The sequence below is a fragment of the Pteronotus mesoamericanus genome, unplaced genomic scaffold (genome assembly GCF_021234165.1).
Source record: "Pteronotus mesoamericanus isolate MK-2021 breed Mesoamerican mustached bat unplaced genomic scaffold, CSHL_Meso_final contig_24, whole genome shotgun sequence".
NCBI classification, from domain to species: Eukaryota; Metazoa; Chordata; class Mammalia; order Chiroptera; family Mormoopidae; genus Pteronotus; species Pteronotus mesoamericanus.
Window position 1 is genome coordinate 15250312 of NW_026555100.1, and position 18669 is coordinate 15268980.

At 36.6% G+C, this 18669-nt stretch overlaps 1 protein-coding gene across 1 annotated transcript in view; it reads right to left on the reverse strand.

Moving 5' to 3' along the window:
- Positions 1-10180: 10180 nt before the first annotated feature.
- CABCOCO1 (ciliary associated calcium binding coiled-coil 1) overlaps positions 10181-18669 on the reverse strand; it is a 107468-nt gene continuing 98979 nt past the window's right edge. The window contains exons 6-8 of the mRNA XM_054572400.1: positions 16960-17082; positions 16397-16537; positions 10181-10365 (exon numbers count right to left, since the gene is read on the reverse strand). Of these exons, the coding sequence (XP_054428375.1) occupies positions 10291-10365; positions 16397-16537; positions 16960-17082 (339 nt within the window). The 3' untranslated portion in view covers positions 10181-10290. The remainder of the gene's footprint in view (positions 10366-16396; positions 16538-16959; positions 17083-18669) is intronic.

An 18669-nucleotide genomic window follows, 5' to 3' on the forward strand; every position in this document is an offset into this window, starting at 1 on the left:
GATGCAGACAAAATCACTTGGTGGACTAGAGCAGCAGTTGCTTGCCCAATAGCCGTTCAACCGTTTTTTCTCTCTCTGACAGAATCCCAATTTTGGTCAGCTACTCCCCTGCTCCAGCTGGTGAATCCTGACTCCTCTAAGTCAATCCTGATAATTCTACTTCCCTTCCCAGTGTCTGGTTTAGAATTGGGCAAGTGATGAAATTCCATAGGAGGGATTCTCCTGGCCGGCTCTGGGAAAAGCTTTTCTTGTTCTCATAAAGAAGTGTAAGAAAAGAAAAAACTTTTCTTGGAGCTTTTGGTCCTTTAGTGAGAATGTAGCTGCCCTCTTGGGAGTATGAAGGAACAGCTCTGAGGACGGAAGCCAAGATGCTGAGGAGGGCACCGCAGATGAAACTAATCTGGGCTTTCCATAATGTCACTGATGATTCCTACCTCTGGGTCATTTTGAATTTAGAACCTTGCTTGTTAGAGCCAAAAGCATTCTAACTGATTCAGGATGTCACTGATAACAAATGAATTAGTGACTGAGCATGTTTGAGGAAGGGAAAAATGAAGTTCTGTTTCTATTTCCAACTCTATCTATGATCTGACTGTGCCTTTTATTTTAACCTATGGAACAATTTACTATCCAAATTACAATACTACTATATTAATACTATTAATATTACTAATTATGTGTTAACATATTAGAAATATTACTAATATGTTAGTCTTTAGACCTGGATATAGTTAATGTCAATAGTAGCTAACATACCAGTATTTGCTCTAGTAAGGGTTTTACCCAGGTTTCTGGATTGGAATTTGGTAAATAATTTTAATTGAATTAAGGAGTATTTCAGCTGAGGAAATAGCCTTGGCCTAAGGGAAAAACTATTAGCAAATTAATAATTTACAGCCTTGTTTATACTTTTCTTATTATATTAGAGAAGTCCCAAGCCAACCACAGACATTTAAAAAATTACTAGCCTCACTTAAAGTAGAAAGTATTTAAGGTGTGTCCTCTTGTGGGAAATTCCTGAGTGTACAATTCATCATACTTATATGGCTCAGTCAATTATTTCATAGAATGTCACTTTAGGAGGGACTGTAGGCTTATATAAACTAACAAGTAATTACCTTATGCAATAAAACTATAAGTAGGTCCCTAGTAAATGAATTTGCTAGTTGTTTTCCGTTTATAGACATTGACCCATATGAGACGTGTCACATATGCATACACACAGACAGACATATTCTTGCATTAATTAAGGCAGGCTGAATTGCTGTAACAGATTGACCCAAGGGTGAAGTCACCCCAAGCAATGGTGGCCTACTTCCCCTTCAGAAGGCAGTCTGGAAGAGCCATCCAGGTTGGCAAGTGCCTCCTGACACGGGCTTATACAGGAACCAAGGCAGATAGTTCTTCTATGACCCTCGGATTGCCCCTCTCCTCTCTGCTGTCCAGACCCCAGAAAGGAGGAAGAGAGAACATGAGAGAGGTGCTGTATGGTCTTGAGCAATGCCCTTTAAGTAGCACATTTCATTTCTGCTCACATTTCACTGGCTAAAACTTGGTCATATGCTCACACCTAATTGCAAAGGGATCTGTGAAATAAAATCCAGACATGTGCCTAGGAATAATGGGAGCCTGGCTTTTGATAGACAGCTTCTGAAACATATGTAGTGTAACCGAAAGAGAATCGGGCTGGAAAAGCCTCCTAACTGGGGTGACCCCCTCTGCCCTGGCCTCTTCTCCATTCTCCCCATTGCAGTTAGAGTCATTTCTGCACAGTGCGCATGTGCCTGTTCCTCACCAATCACCTCCATGGCTCTGGTTCAAGCCTTTCAATAACTTTTCACTGTATTTAGGACAAATATAAAATTCTTCATCCTGATGTGCAAGACTCTGAATAATCTAATATCCACTTACCTATTCATTTTCAATTATGGAAGGTGCTCCTTCTCACTTTTGAGGCTCCAGACATCCTGACCCCCTTTTCACATAATCTACTTTCACTTTCACATTTTACATTTGCTGCTCCTGTGCCTGAAAACTCTTTTCTCCCCTCTTAGCCTAGCTGGCCCTATTCATCCTTTAAGTATGACTCTCCCAGTGGAGTCTTCTTTGATTTAGTCAGATTCCTCCAAATAAGCTCTCATTGCAGAGTATACTTTTTTTTCCCATAGCACCAGTTACACTTATTCTTTTATAATTATGTGATTAATTAAGATCTACCTCGCCCACTAGACTCCTAGGAGGTCAGTGATTATGTCTGTTTTTGCTTATGAACATTTAACAGCTTCTGACCCACAAAAGATGCTCAGTAAACATTTGTTGAATATAAGCTTGTTTGAATAAAGGAAGGAAGGAAGGAAAGAAAGAAGGAAGGAAGGAAGGAAGGGAGGGAGGAAGGGAGGGAGGGGTTTAAACTAGCACCTTGAGGGAGGGAGGGAAGGAGGAAGGGAGAACAGGAGGAAGGGAGGAAAGGGGGAAGGAAGATCTGGGTTCTATTTCCTGTCACAAAGGAGCAGTGTCATCACAAAATCTTCATTTTCCTGGGCCTCAGTTCCTTCACTGTGAAAGGATTCAATTAATATTTCAGACTTTCATCCTCATGATTCTATGGTACTACTATTTTAAAATTGAATCGTCTGGGTCATTACATTTGTTCAATCACTCATTTGTTTCCTAAGCAAATGTAACAAGTTGTGGACCAGGCAAGGTTGAGTAAGAACACTTTTTATTCTTTAATTTTGAGTTTTTTGCTATTACAGATTCAATTCAGACTTCAACTTTTTCCAAATCCATAGGTCCAATAACAACCCAAAAGGAGATTGGATAGAGTTCATGAAAAATAATGGCATCAATTATTATACAGAAAAAGATTAAAAAAATAAAATACAGAGTCATTTTCGTTGGTCACTGTATGGGACTGGAAGATAAGGGTTATGTTCCTTTTACTCTGGTTGAATTTGGGCCTTGGTATTATGAAAACCATGTATTGACAGCACATTAACATAAAATTTCACTGGTATAAGAACAGAGACTATTTTTTCCCCATTTAATTTTGAGATTTATATCAATTAAAAGATTAATATCCAGGCTACTTAAAAAAAAAATAATAGGATGGCAGGTAATCCTGATTTCAAGTTGCTGGTGCTCTCTCTCTCTCTCTCTCTCTCTCTCTCTCTCAGTCTATCCATCCATCCATCCACACACTTATCTATTTAACAGAAGCATTTTGACGTAACATAAGACAAGGAATGCTCATTTAGAAAAGCCTTAGTAGGATCCTGAGGAAACTTACCTCATTGAGAGCAGCTTGAGAGACTGTTCTACTGTATAAGTGACTGATCTCTTTTCTTTACCTGATAGACCATGTTATCATGACATGTTTGAGAGAGTTAGATATTTAAAGGAAACCGTCCACTCTTGGCTTTTGTGAGCTATACACATTCATAGAAAGCTTAAAATTCTACCATGGAACTGAGAAAATAAGGAGTGGCCCAGGATGATGAAGTTAGTAATTTCCTCTTAAAGGTGAAGGGAGTAGCCAAAGAACATATATGCATGACCCATGGACAAGGACAATGGTGTGGGGATTGTCTGAGGGAGTGTGGGGTGCTGGGTGGAGGGGGCAAAGGGGCAAAAAACTGAGACAACAGTAATAGCATAATCAATAGAATATAAATAAATAAATAAAGTGCAATTGTTTATCACTTGATCCTTTTTTTTAGGCTTAACTTGGCTTTTATTCATGTGTTACAGAGCTGAGTCTATGGTTGAATCCAGGTTCTATTAGACTTGAAAGTTATGTAATTCTGAAAGCCCCTTTGAAGAATAAAATATTTACAAAATTACAAATACAAAATTAGATACAGATATGAATATTTATATAGAGTGAGAAAAGAGATTACATATTTAAAAAAGCTAACAAATACAAGAAACATCACAAAATCCAGAAAATTAATATTAAAAAATTAATTAATTGACACATCACTTTAGTACTTTGTTTTAATCTACATGCTGTGGTTTCACATATTTTAGATACCTCTCTTGATATGATAATCATTTTGAAATATCATCTTCTATAGAGAGAATATGGAGATAATTCAGTCTTACCAGTAGTATGGTTGATTGAAATCTATTTTTGGTTATTGATAGAAAAATTTATAATCCTTCTTTATAAGCATATCTTTCTTACTTTTGTGTCTGAAATGGCTATATCTGATCTTCCCTGTGGCATTTATAAGGGGGTGTTTTTCCATCAATGGCAAAATATGATGGTGGACATTTTTCCTTCTAATTTTGGTTTGTTTTCATTAAGATTTCTTGAAATTCATAACTATTTTTAGAACAGTTTTAGATTTATGAAAAGATTGAGTAGATAGTAGATTCTCATATATTGTCCCCCTTCCCCCACTGCAGTTCCTCTGTTATTACTAATTACTAACATTACTAATCTTACATTAGTATAGTATATTTGGTACAACGAATGAACCAGTTTTAATACGCTTTCATTAACTAACATTCATGATTTATACATATTTCTTTAGATTTCCTTTTTCTCTTCCAGAATCACATCCAGAATTTCCTATTACATTAGTTGTCATGTCTTCTTAAGCTTCTCTTGGCTGCAACATATGCTCATACTTGATTTGCTTTTGATGACCTTGACAGTTTTGAGGAGTACTGATCTGGTACATATTAGGATGCTCCTCTATTGGAATTTGCCAGATGTTTTTCCTTATGATTAGACTGGGATTATGATTTTTGGTAGGAAGACCACATACGTAAAGCACTATTTTCATGATCTCATATCAAGTGTACATGCCATCAGCATGATTTATGACTATTGATATTGACCTTCATCATCTGGCAGTAGTAGTATCGGTCAGGTTTCTTAACTGGGAAGGTACTCTTCCCCTCCGCCTTTCCATATTGTATTTGGCAAGAAGTCCCCATGCACAACCCACACATAATGAGTGGGAGTTACGCTCCTCCTTTTCTAAGGTGGAGTACCTACATAATTTGTTTGGAATTCTCCCGCAAAAGAGATTTGGACCAAGATTCTTTTTTAAGTAGGTGGGCTTATTTAGGATTGGGAGTTATACTGATAAGCATTTTGTTGCTATAATTCTTGACTTTTTAAAAAAACAAGGCAATATAACCATGCTAATGTGATGGAATGGCAAAAGCACTAGATTAGGAATGTGAAGGTCTGAAGTTAAAAACCAGCCTGGTTATTTCCCAGGAGTCAGGCCCTTTCCCCTGAAAGCTGCTCTGAGTGATCGAAAGTTCTATTTGGCAATGTCTCTTTCCTTGCCATTTTCACTAGCTGGAACATGACATCCCATGCTGTGGCCCATGGCTAGTTCCTTCCATTCTGGTCTGCTTGAAAATTATCTTTTAAAAGGAGGGTTCCTGGAGCACCCTAGGTAAAGTAGCTCTTCCACATCCCAGAACCTTTTAACCCATTGGCTTTGAGTTAATCATTGGCATTATTTGTTGTCTAAGATCACCTTATTGATTCGCTTGCTTATCATCTGACTCTAGACTATAAACTTTATCAATTGCATGAACTTCATGAAGTCAAGGACTTTATCTGTCTTATTTTATGTCAGTGCCTAGAAAATACCCAGAATAAATTACACACTAGATTTAAAAAAGAGACAAACACCAAAATGACCATTGGAGACATCTGCACTGAACATTGTCTGGAGCCAAAAATAAAATAAAATAACACAATACTCTTTGGCAGCTCTGACAAAAAATGTTAAGCTGATCTCCACTGCTGGTATTTTCATGAAAAGGGGTGGAGCCCTAAAAGCAAAAGAGATTTTTAGTATTTGCTCTCTGTTTTGGAATTTGATTTCCAACAAGATGGTATTATTTGGGTCTAGAGTATTTTTTGCTTAAGAAACTTAAATTAATAGGTATTTTGGCTGCCACAAAAGGGTCCTGGCTTCTCTTTTTTAACACATCAATATCCAGAAAAAAAAAAAGACTTTGATGTCCAGAAGAGGGATGTCTTCTTGAGACTCTGAAATTTGAGATGTCAGAAGTACTTCTCCTCCACAATTGTTGGAAAAAGGAGCACATTTATTCTCTAGGGGAACTGAAGCATAATGAAATGCAATCTAAGAACATGCAAACTTATTATCTACAAGGATGGTTGAATGGTTCCAATCAAATGGAGGATAGAAAAAGGGGCTTTATATTGGGTTTTTGGGAAAATGACTCCACAGCTATATTTAGCATCAATAATGCCTGCAAATACCTGTAACAGTGGCAGGCTGTGGCTTGTTTATAACATAATGAATATATTTACTCTTTGAAATTTATCATGAGGGTGAGAAAAAAACACCCCAAAGTACTCCTGCAAATGGAAGAAAGATGTCTTACTGAGTATGATAAGAGAAAGGTTGTTGCTTGTCTAAGAGATAGGTCGGTATTGTTTTGCAATTGGTCCTTCAGAAGGCCGCCTATGTGCCAGAGACTGGATCCTGTGACTTTGACGAAGTCAATTTTTTTCTTTATTTCTCCCACTCTTGGACATTGCTAAGAAGCACAGCTATAGCACCATTAACATTAGGAATCCTTTCATGCGAATATTTTTTTCCACATCTCTAAGGATAGACATCCTGGCACCAGGGAGATGGCCTTTTTAAAAATATTAATCTGATGTCACTTGCTACTTAAAACTTACCGACAAATTCCCACTGCTTTTAGGGTAAAAATAAAACTCTGTCTGTGGCCTACAGCACCCTGTAAGAGCCCTGGCTCTGGGCAATTGTTCAGACTCATTTTGTGCCTCAGGGACTTTGCACATGCTTTGTCTGTGCCTGAAATCCATCTTCCTTCATCTTTTTCTGTGTGGTTACACGATCCCTGTCCCTCAGATCACAGCCCGATGTCAAAACTCATAGGTTGCTTCCCTGACATTCTAGACTAGGCCTGTCTTCTTTGTTCAACACTTACAATTTCCTGAAACTTGTTTTTTTTCAGTGAGTGTTAACTGTCACTCTCACTAGATTATTAGGTAGAAATCATTGCTATTTGGCTCCACTAACTGCCATGGCATATAGTAGATATTCAATGAATATATAGTGTAAAAATGAATACGTGAATGAATGAAGCTGGGTGATATACTCCATCCTTGCATACATTTTCTAAATAATATGCTAAAAACATAAATAAAGTTTGTTCCCTTATTATAACTAATAACAAAAAAGGTCAGTTTTCACTTTGTTTCATATTGATTATGAGGTAGTTAGATGAAGATAAAGGTTAAGTATGAGGGGTTTGTAATCATATAGGTCTAAATTCAAAACCTGGTTCCACCATTTACTAGTTGTATGATCACGGAAAAATTACTTAAAATTCCTGTGTTTGTTTCCACATCTGTAAAATAGGTCAGACCTGGATTTCAAGGCCTGATTCATCAATTAGTAATTGTGTAACTTGGTTCAAGTTAATAATCTCTTTAAGCTTAAGGCTCTGTAACTTATAAAAAAAAACGAGACTAATAATATCTGTCTATCTCTCAGGGTTATTAGGAAAATTAATACATATATAATTTAAGTATACATATATATAATTTTCTTATAAACATATGAAAGGAGCTCAGTCCGTTTAGAGTAAAACAATAAAAGGAAATTAAAACAATAGTGTGTCATTTTTTTTATCTCTCAGAATATCAAATGTAAAAAAATTGAGCAATGCATGAAATTGGTAACAATGTAGACAAAGAGGTTTCTTTTTTTACACATTGTTGGTGAAGTAACTTTGGAAGGCACTTTGACAATATCTATCAAAATTGGAAATGCAAATAAAATTTGACCTAGAAATTTATTCCTCTGGGAATTCATTGTATAGGTATAACCATGCTCACAAAGGCGGCAATGCAGCATTGTGAGAGGGAAATACTGGAAACAATAAAATTTTCATCGACAGGACTAGTTTAAAAAGTTGTGGAATTGCTACAATGAAATACTATATGATCATTAATGTACTGGTAGAGAATTATCTCTAAAATAAATTATTTGATTTTAAAAAAGGCAGCTTAAAGAACAATTTAAATTGTGTTAAAAAAAACACAGTATACAAGCATTAAATTGTTTAAATGGGCAAAACAAACTTTTCTACAAACTTACTGGAAGCTGTAGTTTGCCTCACAGGGAAAGAAATGAGGGTATCTAGCTAGGGTGAAAGTTATTTTTCATTGTATACACTTTTTTTTTAATAACTGAAAGTGCATATATTTATCAATTTGAAATTAATTTAAAAGAGCAGAGACTGTGAATTAAAATTTGTAGCTACTGCTAGTATGATTGTTCTTTCTCTTTTTATTATTAGATGTTAAAGTGAGGCTCCCACAGGGAGCCCTGGGCTGCTCCAACATGAAGGACTAGGCCAGCGGGGTGGCATTGTGGTTGCTGTTGGAGGCCACACAGGTGCCAGAGGGGTGACAGAGAAGGCAAACAGGCTGACCCAACAACTGGGCGGTGGGTTTAGAGAAGCACAGTGGTTTTTAGGTACCCTAAGAGGTAAATAGAAAGCAAACCTTACAAAAAGCATCACTTTACTATGTAGTTATTGAACCCTCATAACTACCTCAAAAATAAGTACTATGCCCATTTAATAGATGAGCCAATAGAGGTTCAGTAGCCTGTGCGAAGTCACACACTAGACACTGGTGAAGGCAGTATCAGACTGTGGGAGCCTTACTCCGGAGGCATGCTTTAGGCGTGATCACGTGCTTCAGGCCTGCGTCTAATATATTGTCTCTGTTTAGGGATTCTACGGTATTTTTTATTCAGTTTTGGACTATTCATACCTTTGCTCAAAATAAACACTTTTTATTAGAAATGCAGGTCCACTCTGTGCCAATGACTTTATTGGAAGCTGTGTTTGGTGATTTCTAGAAGCTCCTTTACTCTCAGTTTGTGGTTCCTCTGATTTCACCTGCTCTCCCTGGAGAAAAGACCGCCTGATGGAATCACGACATGGGGGCCCTCCGAGTGCTCTGCTACGGCCACGGGCATTTTCAATTAGCAGGACAGCTCAAGGGAAAAAGCACATCTGGGCACAACTCCAGACCTTCCAGACATGGAACTGCATGGACAGTAAACACGGTTTTCTCTTAAGGACTGCTTTTACATTGCTGATCAATGTTGTCAGAATATCACCAAATGCTGTGGTACCGGACTGTGCCCCAAATAAACACATTTTGGTTAATCTCTTTGGTACTGATGGAGGAGGGAAGGTTAGAACAGAGACAGAACATATTCAGCCAAGTGCCTCTCAGATGCAAGTGTATCTGGTTTCAGTACATACTGGAAGTTTTTTTGAAGGAACTGTCCCTTCTAGCAAAACTCTCCAATTGTAGAATACTCTGAATTCTAAAACATTTGGAAAGGGACTAAGCAGTAATTAATTTAATTTGTCCAACTAGGGACAATCCATTAGTAAATGGGTATTTTTCTTTCGAAATTATTTTTTAATAAATGTATTTAAAGGCTTGAGATATTTTCAACCACTCTACTGCAATATAATGGTTAATTTTAAGAGTTCTGTGAGTTTGATTTGTATTTAAGACTTTTACAATCTATATATAGGTTGGTCTTTAATAACCATTTATACATTGCTTCTTTTTATATAGGTCATGTATTCTCCTGGGAGAGTAACAAGATTAGAAATAACAAATACAGTACAGAATAAATTAAAGTGCTTCAAACTGCATTATATAATTTCAGAAAATTGGCTTCACACTGAAACCTTTAAATGAGGAAACCGAACGATTTAAGGAAAAAGAAAACCTCTAATATACGCATTTGAATAGCTATTGTTTAGCAAGTTTTATCCTCAGTAGTGTGGTTAGCGGTATCTGTTCCCGGTGCTCTATTAATGTGGCAGTTCATTTGGGTTAATATGGATAAAATTATTATTATTTTTTCTTTATTTAAAAATGTTGGCTTCATTCTCCTTGAAGATGAATAACATTTATTAGTCAAAATGTCAAAGGAGGATTGTAAAAGTAATTGTATTTTTATATATAATTCTCCAAACTCTTGTATACAAAATGTTCTTATTACACTCAGTGCAATAAATTCAGAGGCTGTTATGGGACAGGAGATAGCAAAATTGGGGCCAATACTTTTCTAATTACTTAGGATAATAAAAAGTGGGGCTTGGTTTTTCTCTCTCCACTAAATATAGGAGATACGATGCTCTAGAGAGTGTATTATTCTGACTGGTTTTGTTTGTTTCTGTGAAGTTTAGCATTGCTCTCTTTGTACCGAGTCCTCAGGCCTTTTTCAATTTTTCTATTCGTGCATTAAAGGCCTCTTCCTGTATTTGCAGCTTTTCGTTTATCTCGGTCTGTGAAGACAATCATAAAAAAGTGGTTATGATGGAGCTATCTTTTGCTGCACATTGTCTTTGTGGTTTTGACATACTATAGTGCCTAAAGACAGACATTATCCCTCACACACCTTCCTGTTTTGCAGACATAGCTGTGTTTCAGCCTGTAGTGATGTGATAACACTTTATCATATTTCTCTGCACATTCCCAATGTATAGCATGTCTGCTATGAACAGGAAGTGGTATTTGGACAGCCATTTTTCACATAGCCTTGTGTTAGAAGATAGGATAATTTATCTGTATTTTCAGACAGACTTTACCAAAAAGCACTGAGTCAGAATAACTGCTCTGGGCTCAGTTGCTGTAATGTTGTTGGTCTCCCCACCCCTTTGCAATAAATGTTTTTGTCTCCTGTGTCATACATTCTAAATGGGATCCAGAAAGCTTCTGTTGTGAAATAACACCACAAATAATCTTACAATTAGAACAATTTTCATAATTAAAAGTATTCATCAAACAATGTAACTCCTGGAATTATGCCACTCTGTAGTCTAGTTTTGGTAGAAAAAAGTAAGTGATTGCTGACAGGTCTTAGTGTTTGCTGCAGCTGTGATAGCATTTAGCTTCTGGCTGTGACGATCTGTGGACTAACATTGCTACCTGCACAATTTCAGAAATATTTTCACATTAACTGGATGTAGTAGCTCTGGAAATGTCTTCTCTTTTTCATGATGGGTAATAAAATTATGTATAGAGAAACCAGTGGCGGGTGATGTGGTAAAACTGGTGTTTTTGTTTAGATGATGTTTAAAACCATCTACAAGTGTGTGCAGAGTAGTTTATACGTATATGTTAATAAATAATTTGAAGTTTAGAATGTTCATGTCTATAACATAATTTGAAGTTTTCAGGGTAACTGTATTTTGAGAAACTCTTATTATTTTAATTTATATAGCAGGAATTTTAAAAATCAAATACTGTTTTGGTCCAGATATAACTTTTCATTCTTATTTATTTCTTTAATACTATAATAGATAGTTTTGAATGTACATCCTCGTTGCTCTATCTGATGAGATTTTGTTTTACCTTCACAGTAAGAATTGATATGTTTGAAAAGATTGCATTGGTTATAAATAATTCTGGATTCTTGTTTGAGTACCAGTTTTCTTTCTTTTTTTGGGGGGGGCTCAAGTTTATCAAGCCTTGGATCAAACTTTGTCCTCTGATTTTTCATTTTTTCCTTTCTTGGTGGTTGGGTGCAGGAGGCAAGGAGGGATGGACATGTTGTTCCAGGTTACAAAGAAACTGTCCTTTTTTAGGAATCTCCAATCCCTCAGGCACGATTATTCTGGTAGAGCTGAAAAGAGCACACTGGTCTAGGAGCACGGGAGACCTAGGGATTAGTTTAGCCATGTAGCCTTGGGCAAGACACTTAACCACCTAGGGTCTTAGTTCTTACCTGAAATAGTAAGCAGTTAAAAATTAAGTATTAAGTTAATATTACATGCTAGTTTTTAAGCTAGTAATTCCAACACCTAGTTTTGTGATATATTCACCAATGTTATATTTCAGTGATACGATGTTGTGAAATGTTTTAAAAATATGCTTTACAAGGATTTAAGAACACAGCATCCCATGCCATGGATTGCCTATACCAAGAAATAACATTTGGGATAGTTGTCTTTAAAGGACTTGGTGTTATTTGTCATTTTTGTTTTGATAACATTTGGTAAGACTGTTTTAATAGCTGGGGGTGGGAGGAAGTGAAAGTGAAATTTTTATGTAGGCTTTTAAAAATTACTGAGTCTTTCTGTAGCCTATTAGTGAAATATGAAATGTGAAGGCCTTAATTTTGTACAATAAACGCTTGTTTGTGTTCTATATATATAATATTTCATTTATTAACCCATTGTCTTACCATCAAACACTTATGCTAGGCTAGAGCACATGTAAAGGCAAATAAAAGTAATAGGATACTTTCCTAGTATTATTTTGAAACTGCCAATGTAGAGAAACAGTGAACTATTTTAATAAAAGCAAAGAAGAATTAGATAAAAAAAAGTTACTCCTATTTCTTTATGTTAGACCATATAGGGATAAAATGGTTGGAAGTAATAATCTGGTCACAGTTCCAAAGGCCTGGGAAGCACTGCTCTCCCTAAACTGACTCTTCCCACTTTCAGTTAGAGTCATGTGCCACATAAGGATGTTTTGGTCCCAGACAGACCATGTATATGACAGTGGCCCCATTAAGATTATAGTGGAGCTGAAAAATTCCTATTGCCTAGTGACGTCATAGCCATTGTAACGTCCCAGCATAGCACATTACTCATGCGTTTGTGGCGATGCTGGTGTAAACAGACATATTGTGCTACCAATCATATGCAAATACAGCACATAACGATTACGTACAATGCATACATACTTACTGAATAAACAAATAAGTTACAACTATGTAGTATATATTTAATATACTACACTTTTTAGCATGACTTGAGAGTGCACCCTTTCTACTTATAAAAAGAAAGTATGCTGTGTTATGCAGGAGGCAGACTCATACATCTCATGTTTACTGTGTCTCTTGATTGCATCATTCTCCCTTGTGCTTCATTTAATCTCGTGCTGTTTTGCACAGTAACATGTTGTATAGGCTTATAGTCTAAGAACAATAGGCTATATCACATAGTGCTGGGGTGTATAGGCTCTGTGATGCTTGATGTTAGGTACACTCTGTGATGTTTGCACAATATTGCCTAATGACACATTTCTCAGAACGTATCTCTGTTATTAAGCAGTGCCAGACTGTAATGCGTCCTATGCCCATTAATAATCTCATTTCTTTTCAATTGAGGACAGATGTACTACCATCTTCCGGCTTGTTTCACTGTCTTGCCAGGGTTTTTTCACATTCACCTGAAGACCTTCCTGGCATTTCACTGAAACGGAATTCATCTAGGCCAAGTGTTGGCTTTGGGGAGCAGAATTCATGAAGGTAAGGTGCACATCTAGCGGGGTGGTGGTGTCCTGACAGAGGGTGGTTAGGGTTAAGACCTCTAGATCAGCACTTCAGACACAACCAGCAGAGCAGGGTGAAAACACTCCTTGTCTGGTCAAGAACACCCTGTCGTTAGTCTACCATCTCTCCTTGTTACTCCCTAGAACTCTGCTGAACAGACAACCTATCCCACAACAACTAGGACTGGGGATGTTCTGTGTTCTTGTAGGAAGAATGGGAAACATTTGGCCTAGGTTCAGTAGCCTCTCAACGGTCACCACCTTGAGGTGATCTCACTCTCAGGTTTTCTAACCTGGAAATTCAAGTTGATCTAAAAATACCGGTAGTCCCAAGATGGCAAACTTCCCTCAAGGTTTTCATTTTATTTTACCCTGTTGCTTAGGGCCAACAGCCAACATTTAACAGCAAGAATCCAGTGTTAGCATTCATATTTTTCTGAAATGTAATTCTTTAAATATATTAAAGTTTGCTCCATTGGGTATAATCTTTTATTATACAATTCAGGGCCAAAATAATTTCATTTTGAATGTATCTTTAAAATTAAAATAACTAAACTACAGAACCTTAAAATGTTTTCTCTATTCGGTATAATTTTAATTAACATCTCAGAGCCAAGATAACTTCAATCTTAATAAATCTCTAAAACCATAAAGTGAGTCAATGGGAAAGTAAGTGGATTAGTGTAAAAAAATGTAAGGATTCACACTGCATTTTTAGAAATTTCGGAATTATATAAAGTGAAATATGCCTCTAACCACACTGGAGAAGGAGCTCTGAAAAAAACTACTTAAAACATGATCTCTCTACTGCCTTTTCCTCCCCAAAATATAATAACAGTATGATTTTTAAATAGATGAGGAGAAAGACTATTGGAAAATTCTGAACATCTTACAAATAATAATTTATTAAAGGTTTCGACAGCAGGCCATTGTATTCCAAAGGCTTATATTCCCTGACCACTGGCATGTGGCTACCTCTGAAAAGGGATGCAGCCGTTTTAAGAGCCAGGAACATTGGAAGGCGGGTTTTAGAATTGGAAAATAACTTACCCATCTGAAACAAGGGGAGAAATTTAGGTAAAGCAGAGTAATTACCCAGCTTGGAATCTGACCAAGAAACAAGGGCAAACACTGAAAAAGTGCCATACCACAGGAGTATTAAAATCCAAAGTAGTCTGGTCGTGATATTAGAGGTTATGTGTTTTTTGTGGATAACTCTGGAATTTGAACTAGAACCCAGTTTACAGCTCTCATTCAGAGTCTTTCATCAGTTTCTGATCTTGGAAACTCTGGACAAATGACTCATTCTTCTTGTGTCTCTCGTTTCTCAATTGATTTGCCAGAGAAATGCCTGCCTAATTTACATAAAGTATATTAGGATTATTGGAAGAAAATACATAAGGGGGTTTGCTATCTTGAAACATTGTATAAATCCACATCATCATGTTGTTTTATTGAAATATTGGCAGTAATTTGGCCTAAGCTAGTCCATGAATCCACTTAATATGGAAATGATTGTAGCACCTAAAGGATCTACATCCCTCACCTCTGGTCCAAGTTCTTCCTATGTCTAATTATATTTAGATGAACCAGCTAATCAACTTCCAAGCCCAGTTAAGGATAACTGCAGGCCAGTGGGACCATCACGTACATATATAGCAATCATATTCTTCCGGTTATAGAGTAGTGTTATAAATGCTACAGACTCTAATATTAAAAAAAATCAATGAATAGTTAAAAATATACTCACTACATGGAACATGGCCTTGGTAAAATGTTTTCAATTTGGGGGGCCTGCAAACAATTCTATGACTGTCTAGCAGTTCCTCAGCAATGATTTCAGAGCCACAGGACTGCAAAGGAGCCCAGGGCGATGATTATACATAAACTATATTTAGATGAAATGTTATCAAATCTAAAAAGGAGATATGTTCTGAACTCAGCTTAATTCACTGCACTCTGCCCTTCCACACAGTAACCAGTTATTACATTCATGGGGTTGTTAACAATAAAGCTTTGTGTAAAACGTGTTCTTCCACTATTTCTGGTAAACACTAAATACTCCTTATTAAGCCAAGGACTTTGGCTGATTCTCTTGGCATCAAATCATTAAATGTTCATGTAAATAGTGCATTAACATTTGATGATTAAACAAGTAACAAGCTATGCTTATGCCAAACTAATCTTTTGCTCTTTCTAAATTAGTTGTTAATACAGTGAGCTTCTTATATACAGTCTCATGTTTAGATATCAACTAAATCTTTCCCTAAGATGTATTAATATTTTAAACATGCAGTAAACTGTCTTATTGATTCATGGTCCTTTCTGCAAGAAATTATAAATCCTCTCAAAATATGCAATTCACTTATTTCATCATTTTGCCTGGGCAACGATGCAAGTCTTTGTGAAGGTAGAAATGTTTGTTTTGTTTTGTTTTGTTTTGTTTTGTTTGTTTCTGATGGAAAAAAATTTAGCATAAAAGTAAGCCAGCTGATCCACCATTGGCAATTGCTATTGAGATGGCTGTTGCCATTCCTGGTTTCACACAGTCATTGGTGTAAACTGCTTAGCTACTAGTACTATGTGAAAAGAAACAAACCACCTGAGAGGGAGTTCAAAGATTTGGAAATATCTTTTTAGAAATTTGGTGAGAAAGCTTAGCTGAAAATTATACTTTGATCATCAGTGTTTACTGTTTTTAGAAATGTGCTGTACTCTTGCGTGAACAATTTTAGTGTGACAAGGCACAAAGCCTTTACCATGTTATTATTACGTTGTTTTTGTTTCGATGCTGAATGATATTTTTAAACTGAAAGCACACATCACACTATGTGCTATTAGCGAATTTATTTTGTAATCTTATTGGGTCTCAGATGACTCAACTGAGAATAATGTGGAGATATTAAATTGAACGCCTCCATTATAAGCATCGCTGTTGCTGACTGCGGGTAGGTATTACTTACAGACATTAAGGATGAAGTTGGCTAATTAACCAGTAATGAAGTAAGTGAGCACACTATCAAGGCTGAGTACCTGAATGCCGATTAAAATGTCATCTGTGACTTGAGCCAGCACTGATTTCACATCTTCAATAGTGAAACCAACCAAAGCATCCGTGTCTGAAGTGCTGGCTTCTGGCTGGGGCTCCACAGGGCCTTGTTCTTGATCCAATCCCTAGAATATTGAAAGTAAACAAAGCTCAGGTGATATCTGAAGTATTCAGGGATTTCTATGTTGCCTTAAACTTCTCCTGGATACTTTTCTACCAGGAATAATGTCAACCTATTAGGAGATTGTAATTTGACATCATCCTGCATTTTAATTATTTATGAGTATGACAGATCAAGTCATGATGCTAACAGTGCTTACTTTTGGGAAAGTGAAGGTGGTGATTGGGAAAAATGGAGTGGAAAAGATTAAAACTGCTGAACCACCCTCAACTGGCCCACCTGTGAATCAATGGTTAAACAAATACATACATTTAGCTGGAAAAAATCAGAGTGAGAGAAAATAGAAGAGCAATTGCTTCCTTTCCTCCCACCCATAGAGAATACTATGCTGAGAGAAGGTGAATTAAGAGACAAAAGGAAACATACCTTCATTTCTGTATCCAATGTTGGGGGTGGCTCTATGAACATTGAGTAAATATCAAATGAGATTCCTTCTTCTAGAGGGTTGGGGAAAAAGCCACCTGAAGGCTTGACAACTTCTATCATTTGCTAAAGGGGAAGAAAAGAGCTATATTATGATAAAGCCTTTTGTGTGTGAACACAATTTACCATTTCAGCTTTGTATCAGATTGTTTGCATTTTCTTCTATCCACTGTCTAATTCTCTTTCTATACTATATGGTTTAGGACTTCATTTTGTACTTCTCTGAGCTTTTATTGTTCATGGGTCAGTGTTCCCTTCCTGCTGCCTACAAGCTCTCTGTACTTAGAGACAATGTCTTAGGTCCCCTATACATCTTCTTCAATTTTGGCAGAGGGTTATACGCCTAGAACATTCAAAAACAGCCTGATGGTGATCAATATTACTTGCCCAGGTATACAAATACCTATTCTTGGGGGCAATGTTAGAGTGGCCATCAAGAACTTGATAATGATCTTGATCCAATCTCTAAAGGTTAATGTATAAAACCAGCACACAGTAAATCAGAGATTCTTGCAAAATCAACCAGAAACACAGAGGACAAGGCAAAATTTCACTATGAGCATTTAATAATTCTGTGGCAAGAGTGAGTCAGAGGAAGGGTGATGCTGGTTGGTTATCTGTGGAAATGAAGAAACGAGGAAAAGAAGTCAACGTAAGTGGTGTCCATCTCACCACAGAAAGAGAGAAGATTGTGCTGATGCCATTAAACATCTAAATCATTTTATTAGCTCCTCTCATTCTGATTTCACTTTGAACAAACATTTTGATCATAATTTGACTATCCATCTCTCGACTGATCTGTAAAGATATGTCCACTTCAGTGCTCTGATTATCAAGCTTATTGCAGCCCTTACTGTACATCTACAAACTTGTGTTCTAGTTCATACAGGAAGCTCCATGAATCTGCTTTTGTGGTCTGAGATGAAGACACCAAGTGTATGCTGGCAAAGTCAACTCTGAGCCTACAAGTTTGAAGACAATATTCTGAAAATGTAGACATTCAAATAATTGCCATCCCATGAGGCCTGGAAAAACTGTGAAATCATCATACATTCATTTCTAATTTCACATAAACTTACATATTATAATATTTCATCATTTAAATGTTAATATTTATTTTTACTTAGATAAGTTTTGAAGTGTACTAGAGGCTAAGTTATTGCTCAGTCATATCAATGTATTTTACATTGAATTCATATTTTTTATTTCATTTTTAAAGAATATGTAATGTTATTTATTATTATTTTTTTAAGATTTTATGTATTTATTTAATTTTAGACAGAGAGGAAGGGAGGGAGAAAGAGAGGGAGAGAAACATCAATGTGTGGTTGCTTCTCGGGCGCCCCCTATGGGGGACCTGGCCTACAATGCAGGCATGTGCCCTGACTGGGAATCGAACCAGCAGCGCTTTGGTTTGCAGGCTGGCACTCAATCCACTGAGCCACACCAGCCACGGCCATATTTTTCATTTTCATTTGATTTTATAGAAAGTTGTTGCTGAGTATACATATATAGAAGAACTGAAGTATCCTAACTTTACAGTCAAGTAAATTTAGAAACCAAGAGATTAAATAACTGGCTTAGACAAATAATTACTTAGTGACAGGTCTGGGAGTTAAACCCTGGTGTGCCAACTCCTTGGCCTCTCCAGTT